The sequence below is a fragment of the Podarcis muralis genome, chromosome 13 (genome assembly GCF_964188315.1).
Source record: "Podarcis muralis chromosome 13, rPodMur119.hap1.1, whole genome shotgun sequence".
Lineage (NCBI taxonomy): Eukaryota > Metazoa > Chordata > Lepidosauria > Squamata > Lacertidae > Podarcis > Podarcis muralis.
In genome coordinates, this window is record NC_135667.1 from 21,608,664 (window position 1) to 21,634,602 (window position 25,939).

At 46.5% G+C, this 25,939-nt stretch overlaps 1 protein-coding gene across 1 annotated transcript in view; it reads right to left on the minus strand.

Annotated features, from left to right (window-relative positions):
• LOC114581432 (transmembrane protease serine 9-like) overlaps nucleotides 1–25,939 on the minus strand; it is a 43,645-nt gene that overhangs the window by 13,235 nt on the left and 4,471 nt on the right. The window contains exons 3-9 of the mRNA XM_077918129.1: nucleotides 25,376–25,396; nucleotides 18,180–18,345; nucleotides 17,486–17,760; nucleotides 16,041–16,210; nucleotides 13,085–13,417; nucleotides 8,884–9,032; nucleotides 7,794–8,006 (exon numbers count right to left, since the gene is read on the minus strand). Of these exons, the coding sequence (XP_077774255.1) occupies nucleotides 7,794–8,006; nucleotides 8,884–9,032; nucleotides 13,085–13,417; nucleotides 16,041–16,210; nucleotides 17,486–17,760; nucleotides 18,180–18,345; nucleotides 25,376–25,396 (1,327 nt within the window). The remainder of the gene's footprint in view (nucleotides 1–7,793; nucleotides 8,007–8,883; nucleotides 9,033–13,084; nucleotides 13,418–16,040; nucleotides 16,211–17,485; nucleotides 17,761–18,179; nucleotides 18,346–25,375; nucleotides 25,397–25,939) is intronic.

Below are 25,939 nucleotides of genomic sequence, written 5' to 3' on the forward strand. Positions count from 1 at the left end.
TATTTGGCCCTGCCTGTCACAGGATCTTGCTCCATCTAGCGTTGGTCTTCACCCTGACTTCCACTCTACCATTACAATCAGCACCAGCTACCTCTGCTCAGAATACCCTAAGGCATGCTCTAAGGAGGGGGTAGGCAACCTAAGGCCCTGCGGCCGGATGAAGCCCAATCACCTCAATCCGGCCCGCGGATGGTCAGGGAATCTGTGTGTTTTTACAGAATGTGTCCTTTTCTTTAAAATGCATTTGTGGGGCATAGGAATTCGTTCACCCCCCCCATATAGTCCGGCCCACCACATGGCCTGAGGGACAGTGGACCGGCCCACGGCTGAAAAAGGTTGCTGACCCCTGCTCTAAGGGAAGCACATAATGCAGACACTTTGGAGGAGCTAAGCAGTTTTGGAGGGAGACCACCAGTAAACCCTGTTCATGCAGTCTCCAGCTGCAAGGAAGATGGGGGGAGAAATGAACAAACAAATAACCTCGAAAACAGAGGGGCACTGTTGCCCCCCTTGCCTCTTTTAATCTACTAGAGAGAGAGAAAAATACTAGTTTAACAGAATAACACTGACTTTTCCATTTCCCAATTTCACACACAGAAGCACACCACCCAGTAGCTTTAGAAAGGACACAGTGGAACCCTGGTTTTTGAACGGTTTGCTGACTCAAAAGTTTTTTGTTTGACCCATTTAATTTTATTTACGACTTCTTTGTTTAGTAAATTCTCAACTTGTGTTTGTTACATCCTAATCCCTACTTGGGCTTCCTTGTTCTTAGGATGTTTGCCAATTCTTTTTCATTCTGTCTTATTTCTTTAAGCATTAGGTTGAAGTTTTGATCTCTGTTTTTCTTTTTCATAGTAGATTGTGGGGTGCAGAACCCCCTCATGTATGCCTTACTGGCACCCCAAATTGTCCGTCCCTTGTTTGTTATTAATTTGAAAAAATTCTACCAATGTATCTTTGGTTTTTTAAACTATATCTTCATCATTCAGGATACTCTCATTTAGTCTCCACCTTTTCATATACTCCTTCTTCTGTGTTATTTCCAGCATTGTCAGGTTATCGTCTGACATTACTCTGGGCAAAATTTCTGCTTTACTTGTTCTTAATACTATTTTCTTGGAAACCCAAATATTATCTTTTCTACCTCCCAATTTTTGGGATTCTGAGAAGTGTGTAATATCTTTCCCATTTGGGAGTTTAATCCGCCATATGTCGCAAAGATCAAGATTCTCTACAAATTGGAAGAAGGTAAGAGGTAACTTCCCAACGTTCATAACCCTATCTCTTTCTTTTCTGTTCAAGTCTACAGAGGTCACACCATTAAAGTCTCCTACGAGAATTATATTTTCATTATAATGATCCCAAATTTTTTTCTTCTAAATTCTTATAAAATTCTAATTTCTTACTACAGTATTTGGGGCACAAATTCCTATAATAGTTAATTTTTCTTTCCCATATTTTCTTTCCACTCCTAATACTCTACCTTCCTCGTTTTTGAATAGTAACGTTGGTTCTAGGTTGAGGTTAACATACATCACAACTCCCCCTCTTCTTCTCTGAACTTGCTGAAATAAATTCTGAAGGCAGTCTTTTATTAATTAGAATTCTTCTGTTTCCTATTTTATATGGGTTTCTTGGAGGCACATAATATCCCATTTTTTTTAAAAAAAAATTATGTTCTCTCTCTCTCTCTTTTTTAGATTTACTGTTCAGTCCATCAACATTCCATGATATACATTTGAGAAGTGATGCCTCTTTTTAAGCCCTTGCCACAAACAATTTTCCCTTACAGCCAACCTATTTATGGAGCATTCATCCTAATTTTTTGGCAGGGAGGTTCGCTGTTACTGTGCTGAGCAGATATTCTCCTGCATTTCTAGTGCATTTCTCTTCACTCTCATCACAAAAATATCTAATTTTTATAGGAAGTGGGTTTGTTACGCACAACCTGATTTTGCTGGTTATGTCATTGAATCCCCTTGCCCCGCAAAATAGTGACAGTCTAGAGCCGTCACTCTTTAAACCCGTCTCCTTTTTACACCCCTGAAAGGTGGGGAAAACTTGAGGGATTGATTCCCACTCACCAATCCATCACCTTTTAGCACAATTAGTTGCAGCAGCCGCAGTACCAGTAAGGAGGGCTAAACAACAAGCTCCACTCGCTTCTGATTCTGCAGTCCTTCTCTGAAGTATCTTCCCGATGGTTCCTTTCCAGTGAACGCCAGGAAAAGCTGAACTTTGATCTTAATTAATTGTGCTATATAATGTTCCATATCAAGCGGAAAGGGTGGTGCTTCTGTGCATTTCCTCCTCTTTGGGTTCCTGATATTCTCTCTACATCTGGAGTGGTGGTGCAGCATATAAATTTCAGTTCTTTGAATAAATACCCTCCAACATTTCTCTGATGAAAATAATCTTTCCCCATAATAATAATTTTATTATTTATATCCTGTCCCTCTGACTGGATTGCCCCAGCCACTCTGGGCAGCTTCCAACATATAGAAAAACATAATGAAACCAGGGCTTTTTTCAGCTGGAACCAGTGCTTTTCCTTCTGGGGTTACACAGGGGTACCCATATCCCTAAACATTTTGTGAATCTAAGTTTGGCATCATTGAGGGGCAGTATTTCAATATGAGTGGGGAAATGAGCACAGGCCAGAACTCACCGGAACTTAGTTCTGGCACCTTTCAGGTGGGGCCCATTGCCATTATAAGAGAACAAGGGACTTCCCTTGTTCCAGCACTACTGGTGAGTTCCAGCACTACTTTTTCTAGAAAAATAGCACTGAATAAAACAATAAACATTTAAAAATACAGGGCTGCCTTCAGATGTCTTTTAAAGATTATATTGCTACTTATCTCCTTGACTCAGAGGTCACATGACTCCATACCCGCCAACATTTCTCCGATGAAAATAGCGACATCCTAAGGAAAAGTGGGACATTCTGGGATCAAGTCAGAAACCAGGACAGCTTTTGTAAATCCAGGACTGTCCGTGGGAAATAGGGATACTTGGAAGGTCTGTTGAATTATCTAAGCCCCATTGCAAAACCTCAAATTCTAACTCTCTCCCACAACCCCAGACCTCTCATCTCCCCCATTCCTGCTACTGGTGTTGACAGGTTTTCTGGCCAGGTTCCTGTGTCCTTAAGTCAGGCAGGGCCGACTAAAGGCATTTTTGCTGACTGAGGTGAACAATCAGATGCTTGCTTGAGGTGGAGGAACAGTGACAGACTGACTTTTGAATCTTATTTCAACACTGATAAAGCCCAGTGCCCTCGATGGCACCTGAGTGCAGTAGGATTGTGTAAGGGGCAAAGGGCAAGCCATGTGGCATGTACAGAATCATAGAATTGTAGAGCTGGGCCTCCGTTAGTCATCTAGTCCAACCCCTTGTAATGCAGTATAGTTCAGCCCTCCAAGCCTCTTCCCTGTAGTATCTGCCACACAGGGGGAAGTGGCAGTTTCAAACAAGTTTTGAATCCAGAGCTTGTTTCCAGAGTTTGGAATGGCTTTGTTGTAGTAGCTTTTTGTGTTGTGCTCATCTCTGCTATTTGTACTTGTTAAAGCTCGCTTAACAAAATAACAACCCCTCAGTGTTACTCCATCCCTGCTTTACCCAAACCTTTATTGTTGTATAAAACCACCATTTTCTTCTCAGTGTACTGCTACTTCTGCTTTACTCAAACATCTGCTGTTGTTTAAAACCACCATTTCTTGACCTAACTCTAATCTTGTTCTAGAAGGATCTTGCTGGTGCTAATCTTACATATTGTTATTTGAAAGTTTGAGAAACGTCATGTCTTGAAAAATCACCATATTAAGCGAAGCGTCTTGAGGGGTCAAATTAAAGAGATTTGTCTGTTTCGTACAATGTTATTATGTTTGTCAACAACGAGGAATACTATATTGTCTTACACTGAATCTAACCAAAAGACTTTATAACCTGAACAAAAGAAGAGAGACATTGCATGTTTATTTTGTATTTCATGAAAATCTTTAATAAAAATTAATTTTGTTAAAACCAATGAAGAATACAATCAATTGCTACCGAGGTCTTTCCAAAGATTTTGGTTAATATAATAATTCTTCCTATCTATGCCTCTCTCCCCTGACGTGTTAGGGGTATTCATATGGTGAGATTAATATGAATATATTTGGATATTGAGTTCTCCCCCTTTTTCTGTAAGTACATTCATGCTGGACAGAATGGGCCCTTTGCCTGACCCAGCAGTTTCTTCTTACGTTCTTATAGAAACTTCAAGTCAAGAGGCAGTCTATCTAGATTCCTAGATTCCTTGGGATATTTGGCAGCCAGACTCGTCTGATGTTCTTATGAGGGCACCAGGTTGACGAAGGCTGAATTAGATACTGGAGGTGGGGAGATGCTATTCTTGGGCCCCACTCCTTCTAGCAGTCCCTCTATCATTGCTAGTGTTGTGTGATTTGTGTGTAGGAGTGCTGCTGCCTTGTTTGCTTTTAATTCTTTGAAGACTCTTAGCAGACACATCCCCTCCTTTTGAAGTTATATATATATTAAAGCCTAGCAAGCAATGATTCCTTCCTCAAACATCCCCTTTGCCTTCTCAACACCCACCTACACCCAATTCTCTTCCATGTTGTGATATTGGGCCTTCCCCATCCTGCAAAGGTGCTTCACCCAGAGCAGGGATTCCAATACAAGCGAGGAGAGCCCTGGGCTCAAGCCTGACTTCTTGGCTGATATGAGATTGGACAGCGCCCCCTAGGGAATTCCAGCATCGCTATCTGCTGTGATCAGCAAGTAGATTATTATTTTTACCACTCCTCTCAAATATCACCAGAGTGTTCCGAGTGCTTCATGCCCATAATCTCCCTCCTCACGCTAGAACTCTGTGAAGCTGAATGTTGGATGGCTCAGGACAGAGAAAAGAACGGGCTCCTTCATAGTTAAACCATGAAACTTGCTTCTGCAGAAGACAGCGATGGCCACCAAATGGGATGGATATTGGGTGTGATCACTCTAGTCATGCTCAAAGTAGATCCCCTGCAATCAGAAAAAACAGATAGCATTTTAATGTTCATTTTTGTCATTTTGTATGCAATTCTACTTAATATGCATGTTTGCAAGCCTCCCAGAGTGGCGGGGGAAACCCAGCAAGATGGGTGGGGTATAAAGAAGTTAATTTAGGCGGAAAACCCTGGGCTGTTGTTGTTACAGTGTTGACAGCCGGCTGCCTATAAAAGCAGCCCAGCTGAGCTTTTTGCTGTTCAGTTCAGTTCCAGCTTACTTATAAAGAACAACTTGGAGAAATCTCTGTGTCATCTACTATGTCCACCCACTACTTAATACTGGTGACGAGGATGGGATAGGATGGACATCAGAGCACAGCCAATTTCAGACACTCACTGAGTGGAATCACTGAAACACTGAGCAAAATCACTGAACAGACCCAATTCAGAGCTGACCGTACTCGCTGGAGCACTGTGTTCCATCCGTCACCCACCACGTCGGCATCAGAACCATGGCTTCACTCGTGCCTTTACTGCCATTCGTCCCAGCCTCTGAATCATGGGATTCATACCTTGCTCAGTTCACCTGCTACCTCCAAGTAAACGAGCTGATGGAAGGGTCAGAGGAGTGTAAGCGGGGCCTATTCCTCAGCCTCTGTGGGCCCGAGGTGTTTGAGACGGCCCAAGTTTTGGTCGTGCCACTAGCAGTACAGGCAGCGCCGTGGGACGTGCTAAAAGAGAAGCTTAAAAACCACAATGCTCCAAAGCTGTCCAAAGTTGCTGTCCGCCATGCGTCCTACCATCGGGACCAGGCAGAGGGGGAGTCAATCAACAGCTACATCGCCGCCCTCCGAAAGGCTGCACTGCAATGTGAGTTCCGAGACTTAGACCTGATGGATTGACTGGTCTGCGGGGTTCAGGACAACTGTTTGCAACGGCGTCTCCTTGCCAAGCCAGACCTCACACTGCAGAAGACCATCGAGGAGGCTGCAGCCTCAGAAGCTGCTGAACTCTCCGCCCAGGAGACTCGCAAGGTCAGCAGCCCGCATCCTGCTAAGAAGCCAATCCCAGTGCACCACGAGGAGGCCAGCAGTAATGAGGCGTCCCCCAGCGAAGATGATGACATGCACCAGACGAAGTGGGAGCGTGGGAAGTTCAAACAGAAGTCCAAGGACAGGTCAGAATGTGCTGGGTGTGCTGGGAGGCAATCATTCCCATAACAAATGTCGATTCAGAGATGCCATCTGTCGGCAATGCTCCAGAAGGGGCCACATAGCTAAGGTCTGCTGATCGGCTTTGTCCGACAAGTCCCCTTCACCATCTTGCAAGTCCAAGTCTTCCCCCCGGTCTGCAAACGGAAGCTGTTTCGCCCTCACCAACTGCCACTGCTCATCCGGATTCATGATTGGCCAAACCAAGTCGCCTACACGTCACAAGCTACACATCACTGTGCTCATCAAAGGAGCTCCGTGTGATATGGAGATTGACACCGGGTCTGCCTTGTCCATCGTACCCTGGAGCACCATCAAAAGACTTGTGCCCAAGCTGTCCAAGAGACAACTCAACCCACACCACATACGTTTGAGAGACTACCACAGAAATGACATCCCCATGGTAGGCGTCGGCCAGTTCCGGGTCGCTTTCAAGATTTTTTTGGGCCTGCTCAGACCGGTGGTGGTCGAAGGCCTACAGCCTAGCCTCCTAGGGCTAGACTGGTTTGATGCCCTGGGCCTTGAAGTCACCGGGATCAACTGCATCTCCTTTAGCCTTGATCTGTAGGTCGCCCCCATCAAGCTAAAGCCACGCCGGGTTGCGTTCGCTCTCAAAGCTAAGGTAGATGAACAACTTGACAAGCTGATCGCACAAGGCGTTTTGGAGGTGATTGACCACGCCAAGTGGGAAACCCCCATCGTCACGCCTGTTAAGCTGGACGGGTCAGTGAGAATATGCACAGACTACAAGTGCACGATCAACAAGGTGCTTCAGCAGCACACTTATCCAGTTCCTGTCATTCACCACCTGCTGCATTCCCTGGGTGATGGCAAGGTCTTCGCTAAACTGGACCTTGCCCAAGCCTATCAACAACTGCCCGTTGATGACACCACCGCTGATGCTCAGATGATTGTCACCCACTGAGGGGCGTTCTGGTGCCGCTGGCTGCAGTTCAGGGTAAGCGTGCCTCCTGGCATCTTTCAAAGCCTCATGGAGTGTCTCCTGGCTTCCAGGCGTGGTGCCGTACGTATTTTGATGACGTGTTGGTATCCACAGACTCAAATCAGCAGCTGTTCGAGCAAATCCGCACTGTGGTGACCAGGTTCCAGGAGGCTGGGCTCAAGGTGAAAAAAGAACAGTGCCAGATTGCCGTTCTGCAGGTGGAGTTTCTGGGTTACCTTATCAATGCCTCTGGTCTTCACCCAAGTGCATCCAAGATCCGGGCCATTCAGCAGGCCCAGGTCCAAAAAGCAAGGTGGAGTTGCAGGCGTTCCTGGGGCTGCTGAACTTCTACAACATGTTCCTGCCCCACAAAGCAACGCTAGCCGAGCCTCTACACCGCCTCCTCAGCATGAAGGTACCGTGGTCCTGGGGTCATTGGGAAACTACGGCCTTCAACACAGTGAAAGCCCTCCTCTCATAGGACAGTGTGCTGGTACAGTACAGTGAAGCCAGGCCGCTGGTCCTTGCCTGCGACGCCTCGCCCTTTGGCATTGGCGCTGTCCTCAGTCACTGGTTTCCAGATGGTAGGAAGCACTGCTTGCCTACTTCTCCCAGAAGCTGTCACCGGCCGAACAGAATTACAAAGCCAGCTTGACAAGGAGGCACTGGCACTTGTGGCTGGAGTAAAGAGATTCCACGAACACCTCTACAGTAGAACCTTCGACCTCATCGCTGACCACAAGCCGCTCCTGGGCCTCCTCGCCAGTGATCGACCAACTCCACCGGTCCTCTCGCCGCACATGCTGCGATGGACTGACTTTCTGGCAGCTTACAGCTACCAGCTCGTCCATTGCCCTGGAAAATTGATGGGCCACGTCAACGCTCTTAGTCATTGCTCTCTTCCAGCATTTGTGGAAGACCCGGCTTCTACTTCATCACTCCTCCTAATTCCTGACCTCCCAGCAGCACCAGTATCAGCAGCCGATGTAGCCTCCGCATCTGCCCAGGACTGCACCATTAACCATGTACTCAACTGGGTGTGGAGGGGGTGGCCGGAAGCGTCTTTCACACCAGAGTTCTAGCCATTTGCAATCAGACAGCACGAGCTCTCGGCTCACCGCGGCTGCCTACTGTGGGGAGACTGAGTCATGATTTCCCAAAGACTCTGCCAATGCGTCCTTGGGGCTCTGCACATTGACCACCCGGGGATCGTCAAAATGAAGGCATTGGCTTGGTGTTACATCTGGTGGCCTAACATGGAAGATGCCATCAGTTCTTGGGTTGACTCCTGTCAAGCATGCCAAGAGTTGAGACCTGCACTACCGGCAGCTAAGGGCAATACTTGGGAGATGCCCAAGGCACCCTGGTCGAGGGTGCACATCGATCTTGCCGGCCCCTTTCACAGCCAGACCTTTATGGTAGTGGTGGACGCCTCTTCCAAATGGCTGTCGGTGGCCCTGATGCCCTCCACCACTAGCGAAGCCGTGATCCAGGTGCTGTGGGGCCTGTTTGCAACTCATGGGTGTCCTGATGTTCTCGACTTGGACAAGAGACCTCAGTTCACGTCAGGCACCTTTGAAAGGTACCTCTTGGGGCTAGGCATCCACCATGCCAACGGCACCATTTCACATGGCCAGCAACGGGCAGGCAGAGAGAATGGTGTGCTCAGCAAAAGAGGCACTGGTGTGCCTGGAACAGAGAGACTGGCATGAGCAGGTCACTGAATACTTGCTTGTGCAGCACATCACCCCTCATGTAGACACAGGGTGGCACCCGGCCGAACTGCTTATGGGCCACCGCCTCAGGTCTCTGCTTGACCGGCTGCACCCGGACTTTGGTATGGCCGAGCCCCCAGTAAAGGACGCGCCACAGTCCTTTATTCTGGGGAATCAGGTTTTTGTCCAGAACTTTGTGGGGGACATTCCTTGGGTGCCGGCCACAGTAGTGGGAGTCACGGGGCCCCATTCGTACCAGGTGGCACTCGAGAACAGACGCTTGTGGCGCCGGCACATAGACCAGCTAAGGCGCAGGGTTGGGGATATGGACACAACCGCTGTGCCCCCAACTGTGACCCCAGCTCCAGAGCGGATGCTAATGGAAGGCAAGGCTTCACCTTTATCTTCCTTACAACCTGCAGGTGTGGAGCCGAGCCAAGCTGTTTCAGTGGGTCTGCCTGGCTCTCCGGAGACTTGGACCACTGCCATACCTGACCGAGTCCGCTCGTGGTGATTTCTTCGACAGCAGGGGAGCCAGGGAACTCGGGCTAAATGCCACATTTGGTCACACCACAGTCCCAGCCAGAATCGGGCGGCCACCCAGACTCTCATACTGGCCCTTAGCGGTCTGGCAGGGTTTCCAAGCGCCCAGCTTATTTAAAAGACTATGTTCACCCGACAAACTGCACATGTAAAGCTGTATGGTGAATAGGGTCAATTAATATGTGGTGGTGAGTCTTACGGACAATATAGTTGATAGTGAAACAGTTATGCCTGCAAATTTGTAAAATTGGAATCAATATACGTATGTGCCTTACTGAATCAATAAGGGTATTGCTGTATGGAAGGGAACCACTATGATTGTAACTATGCCTTATCTCGGTGAGGAGGGGTGTTATGTATTGAAGATCTCACCCTGGCCACCAGGGGGTAGTGTGTATATAGTTTTCACTCAGGTCCATGTAAGTTAATTTAGGTGGGAAACCCTGGGCTGTTGTTGTTACAATGTTGACAGCCGGCTGCCTGTAAAAGCAGGCCGGCTGAGCTGTTTGCTGTTCAGTTCAGTTCCAGCTTACTTAAAAAGAACTACTTGGAGAAATCTCTGTGTCATCTACTATGTCCACCCACAACATAATAATAATAATAATAATAATAATAATAATAATAATAATAATAATAATAATTGTTATTATTATTCTTTCTTGTAATATGACATATTTTTGTATGCCATTTTCACTAATATATCCACTTTTAACCAAAACTTCCTCCTAATGTACTTGTTCTTTTGTGAATTATTTTTTTGGATAACTGCAGCACAAAATTAAGAGGATTTCAGAGGATAGCTGTGTTTTCGTTTGCATGTAGTTTTGGAAGTGTGAATTACTTAGGTTTGCATTACAACATGGGGCGTTGGGTGGTCAGCCATTTTGTCTACCGAACCTGTTTCTACTGTCTTGTATCCACTTGGCATAGAAAGGCACTGAAATGTAGATGCCTTCACAGCCTCTTCCCAAGCTCACAACCCCAGCCTGGGTCCAACTTGAAATGGCAAACTAAGGCTCTCCTGGAGTCACCCTGTGGAGAAAGCTTTGGGAGATAGATCCCACAATGACACCAGAGCCAAACAAGGTAAAGGAGATGGAATAAGTGTATCAATTAGGGATGGGGAACCTGAAACCCTCCATATGTTGTTGGGCATCACCTCCCAGCAGTTCCATCCAGCATGGTCCATGGTCAGGGATGGTAGGAGTTGTTGACCAGCAACAATGGAGGGTCAGAGGTTACCAGTGTCTGGTTTAAATCTTTAGTATCTCCAGCATTTATTGGAGAGGTAGTTCTAGTGATTCTGTTAGCCTCTGCCCCTTCCCACAACATCTGGGCCAATGGTCTAACTCAGTACAGTGGTACCTTGGTACTTGAACAGCTTGGCTACTGAACAAATTGGCTCCTGAACGCTGCAAACTCGGAAGTGAGTGATCTGGTTTGCAAACGTTTTTCAGAAGCCAAATGTCTGATGTGGCTTCCATGGCTTTCAATTGAGTGCAGGAAGCTCCTGCAGCCAGTTGGAAGCTGTGCTTTACTTTTTACATGGTTTCGGGAGTCAAACGGACTCCCAGAACAGATTAAGTTCGAGAACCAAGAAACCACTATATATACATGCATGCAGGATGCAGAAAGAAGAGGAAAAAGCTGAGCAAAGCATGAAGAAATGGAGGTAGTTAAAGCAGACAGAGATCGTACATGAAAACATTCTCTTTCTCTTTGTGTATACATATAAATATTAAAAGAGAAAAGAAGAAGAAATAATAATCATACAAAGAATAAAGCAATAAAACTATTGCAAGTATTTTATAATAATTTATTGATAATTTTAAAACTCTGAAGCATCACAAATAAAAGATCAAGTGACTGAAGAAATTCAATTTAAAGTTCATAACTTATGCCTTGTCCTGGGGGCTGAATTTATCTACCACTTGTTTCCACGTCATTTAAAAATGTCAATTAAAAATGTTAATTTTCTTTTAAGAACGGAACGACAGGCATCACTTCCAGCATCACTGTAGAAGTCTGAAATATCATAGCTTCCAACTGATGTCCATGGATGGAGAATTCTCAGCTTCTTCTCCAGGTGACAATCCCGGGGTACTTTGGGTGTAACAGTAAGGTGTCATGGTTAGAGTGTTGGACTAGGACTTAGGAGACCAGGGTTCATATTTCCAGTCAGCCTGTTGGTGACCTTGAGCCAGTCATACACTTTCAGCTGAACCTACCTCCCAGGGTTGTTGTGAGGATGAAAATGGGGAGGAGGAGAGCCATATATGTCATCTTCAGCTCCATGGAGGGAAGGAGGGATCAACATTTAATAATAAATGAGCGCTCACACCTCCCTTTGTGGGAATTGAAATGTGGTAAGGCTAATTGCAAACATGTGCTGGATTACGGAGAAAGCTAGAGAGTTCCAGAAAGACATCTACTTCTGCTTCATTGACTATGCAAAAGCCTTTGACTGTGTCGACCACAGCAAACTATGGCAAGTTCTTAAAGAAATGGGAGTGCCTGATCACCTCATCTGTCTCCTGAGAAATCTGTATGTGGGACAAGAAGCTACAGTTAGAACTGGATATGGAACAACTGATTGGTTCAAAATTGGGAAAGGAGTACGACAAGTCTGTATATTGTCCCCCTGCTTATTTAACTTATATGCAGAATTCATCATGCGAAAGGCTGGGCTGGATGAATCCCAAGCCGGAATTAACATCGCAGGAAGAAATATCAACAACCTCAGATATGCAGATGACACAACCTTGATGGCAGAAAGTGAGGAGGAATTAAAGAACCTTTTAATGAGGGTGAAAGAGGAGAGCGCAAAATATGGTCTGAAGCTCAACATCAAAAAAACGAAGATCATGGCCACTGGTCCCATCACCTCCTGGCAAATAGAAGGGGAAGAAATGGAGGCAGTGAGGGATTTTACTTTCTTGGGCTCCATGATCACTGCAGATGGTGACAGCAGCCATGAAATTAAAAGACGCCTGCTCCTTGGGAGAAAGGCGATGGCAAACCTAGACAACATCTTAAAAAGCAGAGACATCACCTTGCCAACAAAGGTCCGTATAGTAAAAGCCATGGTTTTCCCAGTAGTGATGTATGGAAGTGAGAGCTGGACCATAAAGAAGGCTGATCGCCGAAGAACTGATGCTTTTGAATTATGGTGCTAGAGGAGACTCTTGAGAGTCCCATGGACTGCAAGAAGATCAAACCTCTCCATTCTGAAGTAAATCAGTCTGAGTGCTCACTGGAAGGACAGATCGTGAAGCTGAGGCTCCAAAACTTTGGCCACGTCATGAGAAGAGAAGACTCCCTGGAAAAGACCCTGATGTTGGGAAAGATGGAAGGCACAAGGAGAAGGGGATGACAAAGGACGAGATGGTTGGACAGTGTTCTCGAAGCTACCAGCATGAGTTTGACCAAACTGCGGGAGGCAGTGGAAGACAGAAGTGCCTGGCGTACTCTGGTCCATGAGGTCACGAAGAGTCGGACACGACTAAACGACTAAACAACAACAACAACAAAGGGTAATGCCCGTATTAATCAGAGAGAAGTAGGGGTGGGTTTTCCTGGATCTACTGCATGTGGTGATTTAAACAGAGTCTTCCAGCAGCCTAAATATTCCCGGCAATTATAGGCAAGATGGAAAGCCAATAGATTGGTTTTTCACAGATGGGCTAGCAGAAGAGACACCAAAGTGAATGTCACAACAAGGGCATTGTGTAGTTGGTCGCTTTTGCCGCCACTCCCATTTCCGCCACTCCCATTTCCGCCACTCCCATTTCCACCAGTCTCATTTCCGCCACTCCCATTTCCGCCACTCCCATTTCCGCCACTCCCATTTCCGCCATTCATCTTGTCTTGGATCCAGTTGGCATAGGAAGGCACTAGAATGTAGACGCCAGGGTAGTTGCTTTTAGCACAGCCAACTCCCCAACTTACAACCCCAGCCTGGGTCCAAACTCCTTCAAGCTGGCAAACCAAAGGTCCTCCAGAGTCACCCTGTGGAGAAAGAGATGGGAGGTAGCAGAGGATCTACGGTGAACACTCTGACATCAGACTCTGAATCTTGATTGGGTGAAGCAGCTGGAATCAGCGAGATAATCAGGGATGGGGGACTCCACCTCCCAACCTCCCTTCCAGCCCATGGTAAGGGGTGTTGGGAGTTGTAGCTGAGCAATATCTAGGTTCATCCACAAACTAGGCTTGTCCCGCCGCTCTCGCCCAGGAAAACCTGCTGTTTACCCCTGAATTGGTAAACGCTTTTTAAAACATCTTTATGCGCCCCCTCCCAGATTGTCCAGAGCTTTGGGCTGGGTTTTCACCAATATGCTGATGACACCCAGCTCTATCTGCTGATAGACGGCCACCCCAACTCGACCCCGGACACAGTGACCAGATGCTTGGAAGCTGTGGCTGGATGTCTTCGTGGGAGCCGACTGAACTTAAATCCTTCAAAGACAGAGGTCCTCTGACTGAGTCGGGATGGCATGGGGAAGAGGGACCAACTCCCTTCTCTTGCAGGGCCCAATTAGTGCCATTGCCTTCCGTTAAGAGTTTGGGTGTAATCCTTGACACCTCCCTTTCCATGGAGGGGCAGGTTGCAGCAACAGCCAAGGCGACATTTTTCCATCTTCACCATATCAAGCAGTTGGTCCCTTACCTTTCTCGCCCTGACCTGGCCACAGTGATCCATGTGACGGTCACCTCCAGGCTTGACTACTGTAACTTGTTCTATGTGGGGCTGCCCTTGAAACTGTCCCAGAAACTCCAGTGGGTGCAGATGCTGCAGTGAGGCTCCTCATAGGGTCCTTGCCATGGGAGCATATTCACCCAGTGCTCTACCAGCTGCACTGGCTCCCGGTGGAGTATAGGGTCAGGTTTAAGGTGCTGGTTTTGACCTTTAAAGCCCTATGCAGCCTAGGACCCTCGTACTTATGGGACCACCTTTCCTGGTATGTCCTGCAGAGGACCCTAAGGACCATGAATAACAATAGCTTAAAGGTCCAGGGCCCTAAAGAAGCCAGACTATCCTCCACCAGGGCCAGGGCTTTTTCAGTGATGGCTCTGACCTGGTGGAATGCTCTGTCCCACAAGACTAGGGCCCTGCAGGACTTGATCTCCTTCCACAGGGCAATTTGAATAAGCCTGATCCTCTATTCCCTTTCCCCTTTCCTCTTCTATGAAGAAATCCTTTCTGGGACCCCACATTTAAATTCTTCCCTGGTCTCCTTGCTGGTCCTAGTAGGACCAACTTGGCCAGTTAGCCCTGGTGATCATTTGATGTCTACTGAATGGGCCCCCCCCAATGACCCCTGAATTTTTGAATGTTATTGATATTGATGCTGCATTTTATGCTGTTTTATGCTGTTTTTAAGTCTCATTTTAATCAATGTTTTATATCTGCTGTTAGCCACCATGAGCCCGGTTTTTAAACCGGGAAGGGCGGGGTATAAATAAAAATTCATTATTATTATTGGAATGGATGTCCATTAATGATTTCTGCGGATTGATGTTAGCGGTAAACAGTGGGTTTTCCCGGGGAACATGGCAGGACAGACAAAAAACTGCTCATGCCTAGAAATCATGGGACAAGCGGAAAACCTCTTGGACAAGTAGAAGTGTGGATGAGTTCCCAATGTCTGGTTTAAATCTTTATCTTTATTTGCCGAAATGGCAAAAATGACAGGGAAGAGCAGAAATCAACAAGGCAATAAATCCAATAAAGAATGGGAGGAATTTATAAGTTGTCTGGGAGAACTGTAAAGGGAGGATCCTCTGTAAAATCCTATGTAAAGCGAGGATTTTAACAACACTTGTAATGTAACAAGAATTATGGTAACAATGAGATTTTAAGGAAAAACAGAGAACATTACTATGCAGTCAAAAAAGATTAACAATGGAACCCATGGAGGGAAGTCCAAGGATTCAGGGACTCCTATATGTTTATGAATATGATTTTGGTTTGAATGTAAATGTTAATTGTAAAATTGAATAAAAAATAATAATAAATCTTTATCACCTCAGGCATGAATGATGAATGGACAAGATAGTTTTAGTGTTTTATGAAGATCACCCGCTCTGAGACCCCACAGCTAATTCTCCCCTGGCCCAAGTAGGACCCATTCAGCCAGCTAGTCCTGGGGATTATCTAACTGATTTTTTATTTTTGAATTTTATTGTTATTCATGTTTTTATACTGTATTTATGCTGCTTTTATAATTAAGTGTTTTAAATCTGTTGTTAGCCGCCCTGAGCCCAGTTTTTGAACCGGAAGGGCGGGGTAATAATAATAATAATAATAATAATAATAATAATAATAATAATAGATTCTGCCAGCCTCTGGCACCTGCAATATTTGGGATATTGCCCAAAGAAGCAGCATCACAATATTTAAGATGAAACAAAAGCAATAACACTTTGAAAAATGGGAGAATCTGAAAAATTGTCAGGTACCATCTCCCTAGCTAGAGCCAAATTAGTAAGCAATGCCTAAGCACTATATTCACACAATGTAAGTTCATAGATAATAACACAAGGGGTTTTCAAATGCTATCATGCCAGAGCCTGCCTTTGTCTACCACCTGCAATGGCTGTATGAAGAACAGGTCATGGAACAACTTACCTGGCAGGAATCTTTCCCACCTTCTGGGTAACCAGCACAGATCATATCCTGCTTGACAGGATCCCAGCCCAGGCCTAGCACCGGGCGACTGTTATAGAGAATATTGCAGTCTTTTCGGCTTATGAGTGGCACCTTGACTTCCTGGAGGGTTTGTGGATCTGGCAAAGACACTGGAAGAGAGAGAGAGAGAAATGGAAAGCAGTCATGGAAGGCAGAGGCAGAATAATTCAAGTGCATTCAGACACACAGACTTTTAGCAGTGAGTGCATGGCAGGTGTGCACTCTCTACAGCTCAGAGGATGACATGTGCAGAAGGCGGCCATACTGGTGCTTTCTTTGACATGCGCAGTGGGACATCATATTCCACTCAGGGGTGGCATGTCCCAATTTGGCTCCTGAGGGAAAACCAGAACGTGCCAATGCTGCTGCCACCCCCCGCCAAATCATCTGTTACCTGGGTAACAGCAGTGATGGCAGGTTTGGGTGAGGTCTCATCAGATCTCATTGGAAGCTGTCACCACCACTGCCACTGTTTCTATGCCAGTAGTGGAGTCTGTGGGGCCCTTGCAGGGGTACTACCTCTTAGTGTTCTGCCGCCCGAGGCGGCTGCTGCAGCCTGCCTCACCGGTGGGCCGGCTGGGCTTCCACTACACCTAAGAGCAGCAGGCAAGCTTTGGAATGAAAATCAGATAACATGGCTGTTTCACATCTCTCAGCACTTGCCAGCTGAGGCACCTGCTTCACTCTGCCTAATGGTAGAGTTGGACCTCGGGAAATTAAAAAATTGCATTTTTAAAAAAGAAATCCTCATGAAAATCCAGTCGCACCCCAGTGCAATTTTCTCCTAATATATGCATGAATTTTCATTAACCCATGCATTTTTCTACAGACTTTACCCCAGCATATGTAAGCATTTTGTACACATTACTTGGCTGCAGAACTGCATGGCAAAATTCAGAGAGTGACAATATTTTAATTTGAGTATGGTTTGGAGAAAGTGCAATTTAGGTAGGTTTTTCTTTAAATGAAAACAGAATCAAATTTCTCTCCCATTAGTACTGAATTTGCCTCCAGAGTGTCAGCATTTTGTGGAAGGGATTCAAGCACGTACCAGAATGTTTGGGGATTCCAAGTGCAGTATGATCACATCTTGCACAGGGGTTCAGTTCCAGGTGCACAAATTTTTTTGCATGCACAAAAATTGCTTATACCTAAACCCTTGGAGCTGCCACGTAACCAAATCAGACTGAATGCTCAAGAAGGACTATAACTGGGGCCTTCCAGATAGCATTTTTATTGTGCATTCCTGAGGATTTGTTCTCATGAAGGTCTTGGGGCAGTTTCAATGGGTTCCACTTTCAATACTGCTCGCGTCTGCAAAAGTTTTGAGATGAATCAGGATGAGCCCCAGAGTGTGAATGAGCCTTTTGAAGAACACCCCTTACCTCCAGATTGAATATTTCCCCATCCGGTCACCCAGCAGTATTCGTTCAAAGGGAACTGTGTAGAGGACTCTGGCAGGCAGATGGGGAGGATGTAGTTGGTGAAATTCACAGGGGACTTCAGCTTAATTAAAGCAATATCTCCACTGGAGGCATCCAGGCCATTGTAGTCAGGGTGGAGGATAATCTGCTCCACGTCAGACATCACTGCATTATTTGAGACGCGTGAGAGTTGATAGGCACCTAGGAGGACATTGTATTGGATCAAGGGCGACATTCTGTGAATAGAAGGGCAAAACAAACAAAGAAACAAACAGATGGATCTGTCAGTGCTGACCTTTTGAGTTTCTGCTGCTCACCCTAACCCTGGACTCCCCAAAGAACTATAACTCCAAGAGCTCAATTCCCTGGGAAGAGGGATGGATTTTGAAACCATTCTGAGAACGGTAGCTCTGTGTGGGGAACAGGAGTCTCTTAACAACTCTGAGCAACTGTAAAATACTACGGTCCCCAGGGGTTTTTTTTTTGGAGTGGGGAAGCCATGACTGTTTGAAGTGACATGGTTCTGCATTAAATGTATCGTACACCTGAGACACCAGGTAGCTGACAGGCAGGCAGAGGATATTAGCCTGCCCTTGAGCCGTCTTTTGGGTGACGCTTGATAATGGCTGCACAGTACTACCCATCAGATACTCACTTTTTGTAGAAGCAGTGAGCTGCTGAGAGCACCCATTGCTCGGCTATGAGGGAGCCTCCACAAATAGGATAAGAGTTCCGTGAAATGCTGACCTGCCAGGGCCACGACCCATTTGAGGCTGGTTGGCCACCAACAATTCGTGGAGAGTTTATTGGTTGCCCACACCCTGTGAAGGATGAGGAGGAAATGAGAGGACTTGCTGTTATGGTTTGCAACACAGCCATGTTGGAGCTCTTCGAGCAGAACATGACGGGGACATGAGGAATCAAAATTTCTGAATTTCAATTGGTTTTCCAGTCAGTGTTTTCAATCTTCAAAACAAGATTTCCAGTTATCAATTTTGATGGATTTAGTGAGCATTTAATCTGGTAAGTAAAACTAACTTACTGTTTCTTAACACAACATTTATGGACCAATAATTTCTCCTCAGAACATGTGGCCCAATGCTGTGCATGTTTATCATAAGTAAGTCTCATTTTCTTCAATGAGACCAAGGACCCAGCTACACGTGGTGTTAATTATGTGGTTTGCCATTGAGTGCAAGATCTTTGCATCCCCCCACACCACAAAGGCTTTAATGAAAATTCACCAGCATTTTTGTACAATTTCCCCTAATGTAAACATTTTTGCAAAGCTATTTTCCCTACATCTTTGTATGTCATTGCTAACACATGCGTTTATTTACACTTTACGCTAGCATATGCATTTTTCTGCATATTACCTGACTGGAGAACTGCACTGCGAATTCTGGAGAAGGGAGAATTTGGAAGGGGAGCTGTGTTTAAGTTCATGTATTGTTTCAGAAAATGCTAACCAGGTAGGTTCATCTTTAAATGTGAATTGAATCAAATTTCCCACCCAGGCACACAAAAGTCCAGCGGTTTCTACATCCCCCCACCCCATCTTTTCTGGCAAGGAAGAGGCAGCAATACCATTCAAGGATGCTTTCCAAGCAGACAGAACCACTCAAGGACAGTGTTGTGACGTGGGGTTTGTGATTTCAGCTCTCTTGAGATAATATGCTGGAGTCAGTTCTCTAGTAACACTTCTTTATTAAAGCAAACAAGACTGACTTGAGGAGGGAAGAGCTACATTTATAGGGACAGGGAACTAGCTAGAAAGGATACATTTTGGAGGGAACAATATCAGGCAATCACAGTCCTGCCTTTTGGAGGAAACCAATAAGACAGAGGATCCAAATACAGCAGCTTAAATGAACCAATAGTAGCTGTACCCTCTGGAACCAAAAGGCAGTTACTTTACCCTAATGCAAATACAGACAATAATAATACAGATATAAAATCCTTTGACTAAATACACAACACCCCTCCCCCCCTAGTGAGCACAGCAGACGTAATCTCTCAGGTCATGTGGGGTCCTACAACTTCTACTTGATCTCCTGACAACAGGTGTTGCCGGTTCTGGATTGGGTGTTACCTGTGGTAGGGGGGCTGCTATAGGGGTTTCGTCAGGAACAGATGGAGTCCCAGACATCTCAGGGTCCCCTACCTGTACCTTGTCATCCTGAGGGCTAGCAGACCCTGGTTCATTTGCTGAAACCCCTGGTGACTGCACCTCTGGGCCATTTTCACTCTGGTCTTGCAGCTCTGCGTCGTTAGCCAGGGATGAATTATCTGACTCCTCCCTGCTCAGCGTCCGGCGCCTCAGCTGGTCTATATGTCTCTTCCAAACTTGCCCATTTTCCAAGGTCACATAATAGGACACAGGTCCACTAGTCCGGGTGACCACACCAGCCACCCACCGTGAACCTCGTGAATAGTTCCTCACCCAGACCAGATCTTCAGGGGCGAGATACCTTGTTGTGTCAGTCTCAGCCTGGGGGGTTGCTCTTGAATTACGGTTTGGCATTTTATCCGGGTGGACATAATCCAGCACCGTTACCAGTCTTCTACCCAAGAGCAGCTCAGCTGGCGACTTGCCCATCGCAGTACACGGCGTCGCATGCTGCAAAAATAACATTCGCGCGATGCGAGCTGACCAGTTACCCTCCATTAAGCGCACAATGGATTCTTTGGCTGTTCTTACCATGCACTCAGCCTGCCCATTGGAGGATGGGTGAAAGGGCGCGGATGTGACCCCTCTTGTGAAGTTATCAGCCAAGAATGCCCTGAATTCTTGGGATGCAAAAGCTGCCCCATTATCTGATACAATGGTCTCAGGTAACCCGTGGGTTGCAAACAGCTGCCTCAACACCTTGATTACGGCAGCTGATGCCATGCTAGGGACCATCGCCACTTCTAACCATTTGGAATATGCATCGACGATAACAAAAAAGACCTTCCCCTGGAATGGCCCAGCAAAATCTAAGTGCAGCCGGCTCCAGGGAGATCTGGACCGCTCCCACCAGTGAACTGGTGCTCTGGCCACTTCTGGCTGCACCTCTTGGCATGCCTTGCATGTTCGTATCCATTGTTCTATGTTCTGGTCCATTCCAGGCCACCACACATAACATCGGGCTAGCGACTTCATCCTGACCATTCCCGGGTGTCCCATGTGAAGCGTCTCAAGAACCCTGTTTCTCAGTGGTGCTGGGATGATCACCCTATCTCCCCACAGGAGACAACCCTTATGCATGGACAACTCGTGCTGCCTTGTCGCATAAGGCCTGAATTTGTCTTCATGCGGACCACCTGGCCACCCCCTCCCCACCCAAGTGAGCACACGGGAGAGAACAGCATCTTTCCTTGTTTTCTCAGCTATATCAGTAGCCGTTACAGGCGCCCCCGGAAGTGTTTCCAGCATCATTATGTGCTCCGCTGGAGCAGGATCCTCATTGCTCCCGCCAGGAAAGGGCAATCGACTCAGCGCATCAGCGTGGCACAACCGTTTCCCCGGCACATGGGTCAAGGTGTACTGGAACCCGTTCAGGAATATAGACCAACGCAACATTCTGGGGGAGAGGATTTGTGGCGTTTGTTTGTTCGGGTTGAACAACCCTAACAGTGGTTTGTGGTCCGTTTCAATGGAGAAATGGCGACCGTACACATAATCATAGAACTTTTTGATTCCTGCCACAATTGCAAGCGCCTCTTTGTCAATTTGAGCATAGTTCCGCTCCGTGGGCGACAACGTACGGGAATAGAAAGAGATGGGCTTTTCCGACCCATCCGGTTCCCTATGACTCAGCACCGCCCCCAGGCCGTATTGAGAGGCGTCACATGCCAGGACCAGCGGCTTCGACTCATCATAATGAGCAAGGACGCTCCTGCTACTCAGCATTCCTCGCAAGGAGTCAAAAGCCTTCTGCTGCCCCTGCCCCCATCGCCACACATTCTTTTTCTGCAACAGTCTATGTAATGGTTCAGCTACCGAAGCTTTCTGGGGTAAGAACGAATGATAAAAGTTAATAAGTCCCAGGAATGACTGCAGCTCCGTCTTGTTCTGTGGTCGTGGTGCCTTGCTGATGGCCTTAATCTTAGCATCTGTGGGGTGGATGCCTGATGCATCAATTTTAAACCCCAAGAAATCCACAGTTGGCACCCCAAAACTGCATTTTTCCTTTTTCAGTTGCAACCCCACCTCCTTGAATTTGAGCAACACTGCACGGACACGCGCAACCAGTTCCTGTGGGTCTTTTCCAGCAATCAAAACGTCATCAAAAAATGGCAAGACCCCCGGCAGACCTCTTAACAGGCGTTCCATGAGTCCTTGAAAAATCCCTGGGGCCACACAAACTCCAAATTGTAATCTGTTAACTCTGAACGCCCCTTTATGTGTGACAATAGTCTGTGCTTCCGCTGATTGTGGGGTTACTGGCAGCTGTTGGTAAGCTTGTGCCAGGTCAATTTTGGCGAACACCTTGCCCCCAGCCAGTTTAGCCAACAGCTGTGATACGACTGGAATGGGGTATGAGTTTCCCCTGAGTGCCTTATTGATAGTACATTTGTAATCTGCACAGATCCTGACTTCCCCATTTGCTTTAAGGGGCGTGACGATTGGAGTCTCCCACTTAGCAGAGTCCACGGGTGAGAGAACTCCCTGCTTGACCAATTTTTCCAGCTCTGCTTCGATCTTGGGTTGCAGTGCAAATGGCACTCGCCTTGGTTTGAGTCGGATTGGGGCCACCCCAGGGTCCAATTCAAATTCAACTGGGGGCCCTTTATAACAACCCAGTTTTCCATTAAAGAGACCAGCAAATTCTTTGCATAATGCCTCGCTCATCTCAGGGCAGGTTTGGATTGAATTAAGCCCTGATATACTCAGTCCCAGGGCGGGGAACCATTCAGTGCCCAGGAGACTGGGGCGACTGCCCTTCGCAATCACCAGTTTGAGTACCGCCTGTTTGTCCCGGAACTGTACTCTCACGGCACACATTCCCATGACATGGATGCGGCCCGCTGAGTATGACTGCAAAGTTGCCGGGAAGGGCTCCAGAGGGGGCAACTTACCCCTGGGGAAGAATGTCCTCGCGGTCTGGTCCGACACGATAGTGAATCCAGATCCGGAGTCCACCTCCATGTCGCACAGCTGACCCTCAATCTTCACCTTGACGTGTGCCTTGCCTTGCGCTGGAAACTGCACGACCCTCCCGTTGATCTCTGTTACGTAGTGGCAGTCCTTTAGAACATGGTTTGCTGTGGGCGGTCTGCGATGCTCCAGTCTAGGTGCTCCTGTCGCTCCCAACGCCGCCGATCTACAGACCCTGGCGATGTGACCTGTCTTCCCGCACGTCCGGCACATAGCATCACGGAAACGACAACTCTTCCGCTCATGGTTTCCGCCACAACCAGGGCACCTGCCTCGGTGATCTTTGTGCACTGTGCAGGCCTGACGCACTGACTCAACCCCACGGACTGGGCTCTGGCTCGGAGTAGCCTCTAGCTCGTCCATGGCATGCGCAACTTCTATCTGTGGCTTAGGGGCCTTGCGACTGGCATCAAGCTCCTCTCTTTCATAATTCTCCGTGGCGGTGGCCTCCTTCAAGGCTGAAGCAAGGGTAACCTCTTCTTTAGCCACGATGCGTCTTCTGGCTTTCTTGCTGCTCAGACCACCGATGAACCGATCCAGTAGAGTCTCTTCCAGATCTTGGAAGTCACAGTGCTGAGCGAGCTTCCGCAGTTCAGCTAGAAATGCAGATACAGACTCCCCAGCACGCTGCTGCCTCTTATCAAACTCCATCTGCCGGGCCATCTTGGTCTCAGTAGGCGCCAAATGGCTTGTTAGGCAGGCAAGAATATCTTTGAGAGATGTCTCACTTAGCTTCGCTGGAGCAAGCAATGCCTTGGCCAGCTTGAAGATCTCAGGCCCACAGTAGCTCAGGAATGTGGCCCTTCTTTTGCTGGCATCGGTGATCCCTTGAGCCACTGCGAAGAACTCGAAGCATTCGACGTAGTCTTCCCACGTGTGGGGCTCTGATGGCTTGAAGGGCTCCAATACCCTTGGACTCTCCATTGTCCTGTGGGCAGGGTCGTCTTCTCAGCTGGCCAGTGAGTCTTGTTCTTAGCTACAATCCGGACTCTGAGGCAGGGCTGCGTTTAACCGCTCCTCAGCATTCCGGATCCCACCTTCGTCACCAGTGTTGTGACGTGGGGTTTGTGATTTCAGCTCTCTTGACATAATATGCTGGAGTCAGTTCTCTAGTAACACTTCTTTATTAAAGCAAACAAGACTGACTTGAGGAGGGAAGAGCTACATTTATAGGGACAGGGAACTAGCTAGAAAGGATACATTTTGGAGGGAACAATATCAGGCAATCACAGTCCTGCCTTTTGGAGGAAACCAATAAGACAGAGGATCCAAATACAGCAGCTTAAATGAACCAATAGTAGCTGTACCCTCTGGAACCAAAAGGCAGTTACTTTACCCTAATGCAAATACAGACAATAATAATACAGATATAAAATCCTTTGACTAAATACACAACAGACAGCGTGGAGCCTGGCTGGATGGAGATGTGTGCTTTGTTTTTTTTTTTTTAATAATATTTTTATTGATTTTCCAACACATATTAAACACAATACAATGCACAATACACAGACAAACAAACACATAAACACGTATAATTTCAAAGCTTTCTTTTCATAAATCTTACTTCTCCGACTTCCCCATACCTCCCCTTTCTGCATCCCTATTTCAAAATTTCTTCAGCAAATCCTCACTTAATTTAACTAATTGCTCTTTCACCCCCTTCTCTCTTACCTAATCATTAACAGCTGTAATCTTCTTTTTTCTCTAACCTCGACATTTTAGCACTCATTAATTTTATAATAGTTCTTAAGATAAACTTTAAATTTCTTCCAATCTTCCTCCATTGTCTCTTTTCCTTGGTCACGGATTCTGCCAGTCATCTCAGCCAGTCCCATGTAGTCAATCACCTTCGTCTGCCATTCTTCCAGCGTGGGTAGTTCTTGTGTCTTCCAATACTTTGCTATAAGAACCCTTGCTGCTGTAGTAGCATACATAAAAAACGTCCTGTCTCTCTTTAACACCAATTGGCCGACCATGCCCAGGAGAAAAGCCTCTGGTTTCTTATGAAAGGTACATTTAAGTACCTTCTTCATTTCATTATAGATCATTTCCCAGAAGGCCTTAATCTTCGGGCATGTCCACCAAAGGTGATAGAAAGTACCTTCAGTTTCATTACATTTCCAGCATTTGTTGTTGGGCAAATGATAAATTTTAGCAAACTTGACTGGGGTCATGTACCACCTGTAAATCATTTTCATAATATTCTCTCTTAAGGCATTACATGCCGTAAACTTTATACCGGTGGTCCATAACTGTTCCCAGTCAGCAAACATGATATTATGACCGATGTCTTGTGCCCACTTAATCATAGCTGATTTAACTGTTTCATCTTGTGTATTCCATTTCAGCAACAGATTATACATTCTTGACAAATTCTTAGTATTGGGCTCTAACAATTCTGTTTCTAGTTTTGATCTCTCCACCTGGAAGCCAATTTTCCTGTCTTGTTTAAACGCCTCCATTATTTGAAAATAATGGAGCCAATCTCGTACTTTAGACTTCAATTTCTCATAGCTCTGTAATTTCACTTTTTCACCCTCTTGTTCTAAAATTTCCGGAGATGTGGGCTTTGGAGGGTACATGAAATGGGGAGAGCCTTGAGGACTGACTAGCTTCCCCATCCCTGTCTGTGGCTTGGCTGGATGTCTTAAGGAAGTTGGGTGAAACTCCTGCACAGAAATGCTTCCAATATATCGAATTGCTCTTACCTGCTGTTGAGTTGGCAGCACCTGAGGAAAATGGAAAAGCAGAGAAGGTACTTCAGGTAAGAAATAACAATAACAGCAACAACAACATTTTGAGATCCATGTTTTCACGTTAATGTGTCTGCACAAGATCTATATCTTGTAAGGAAATGGGCTAGGGCAGAGGCACGAACTTCTAAAGAGGATTGTGGGGACTTGACGTAACATCCTGATGTCGCACACACAATGTTGTATGGAACCAGGGAACAGAGCTGAACACCGTTTGAACATTGAGGGGGCCCACCCCCCTAAAAAAATGCCCCCTGAAAGTTCCATGGCTCCTAGGAGGTGACTATGGAGTGGGGCTTGAAGGAGTTGTGAGGAGATGTGCGCAGTTCAGGTGTGCTGGGTATTCAGTATTGGCAAGCAATGTGAACGGGGGTGCGTTCCCTAGGGCTACAATAGAGCAAAGGCTCTCAGAGCTTTTAGATGCCGCTACTTAGCAGCAGCAGGGGTACAAGAGAAAGCTCCTAGCATAATTCTGTGTTATGCTGAGCATGTGGTTTCCTTTCCTCCTCAAAGCAACAA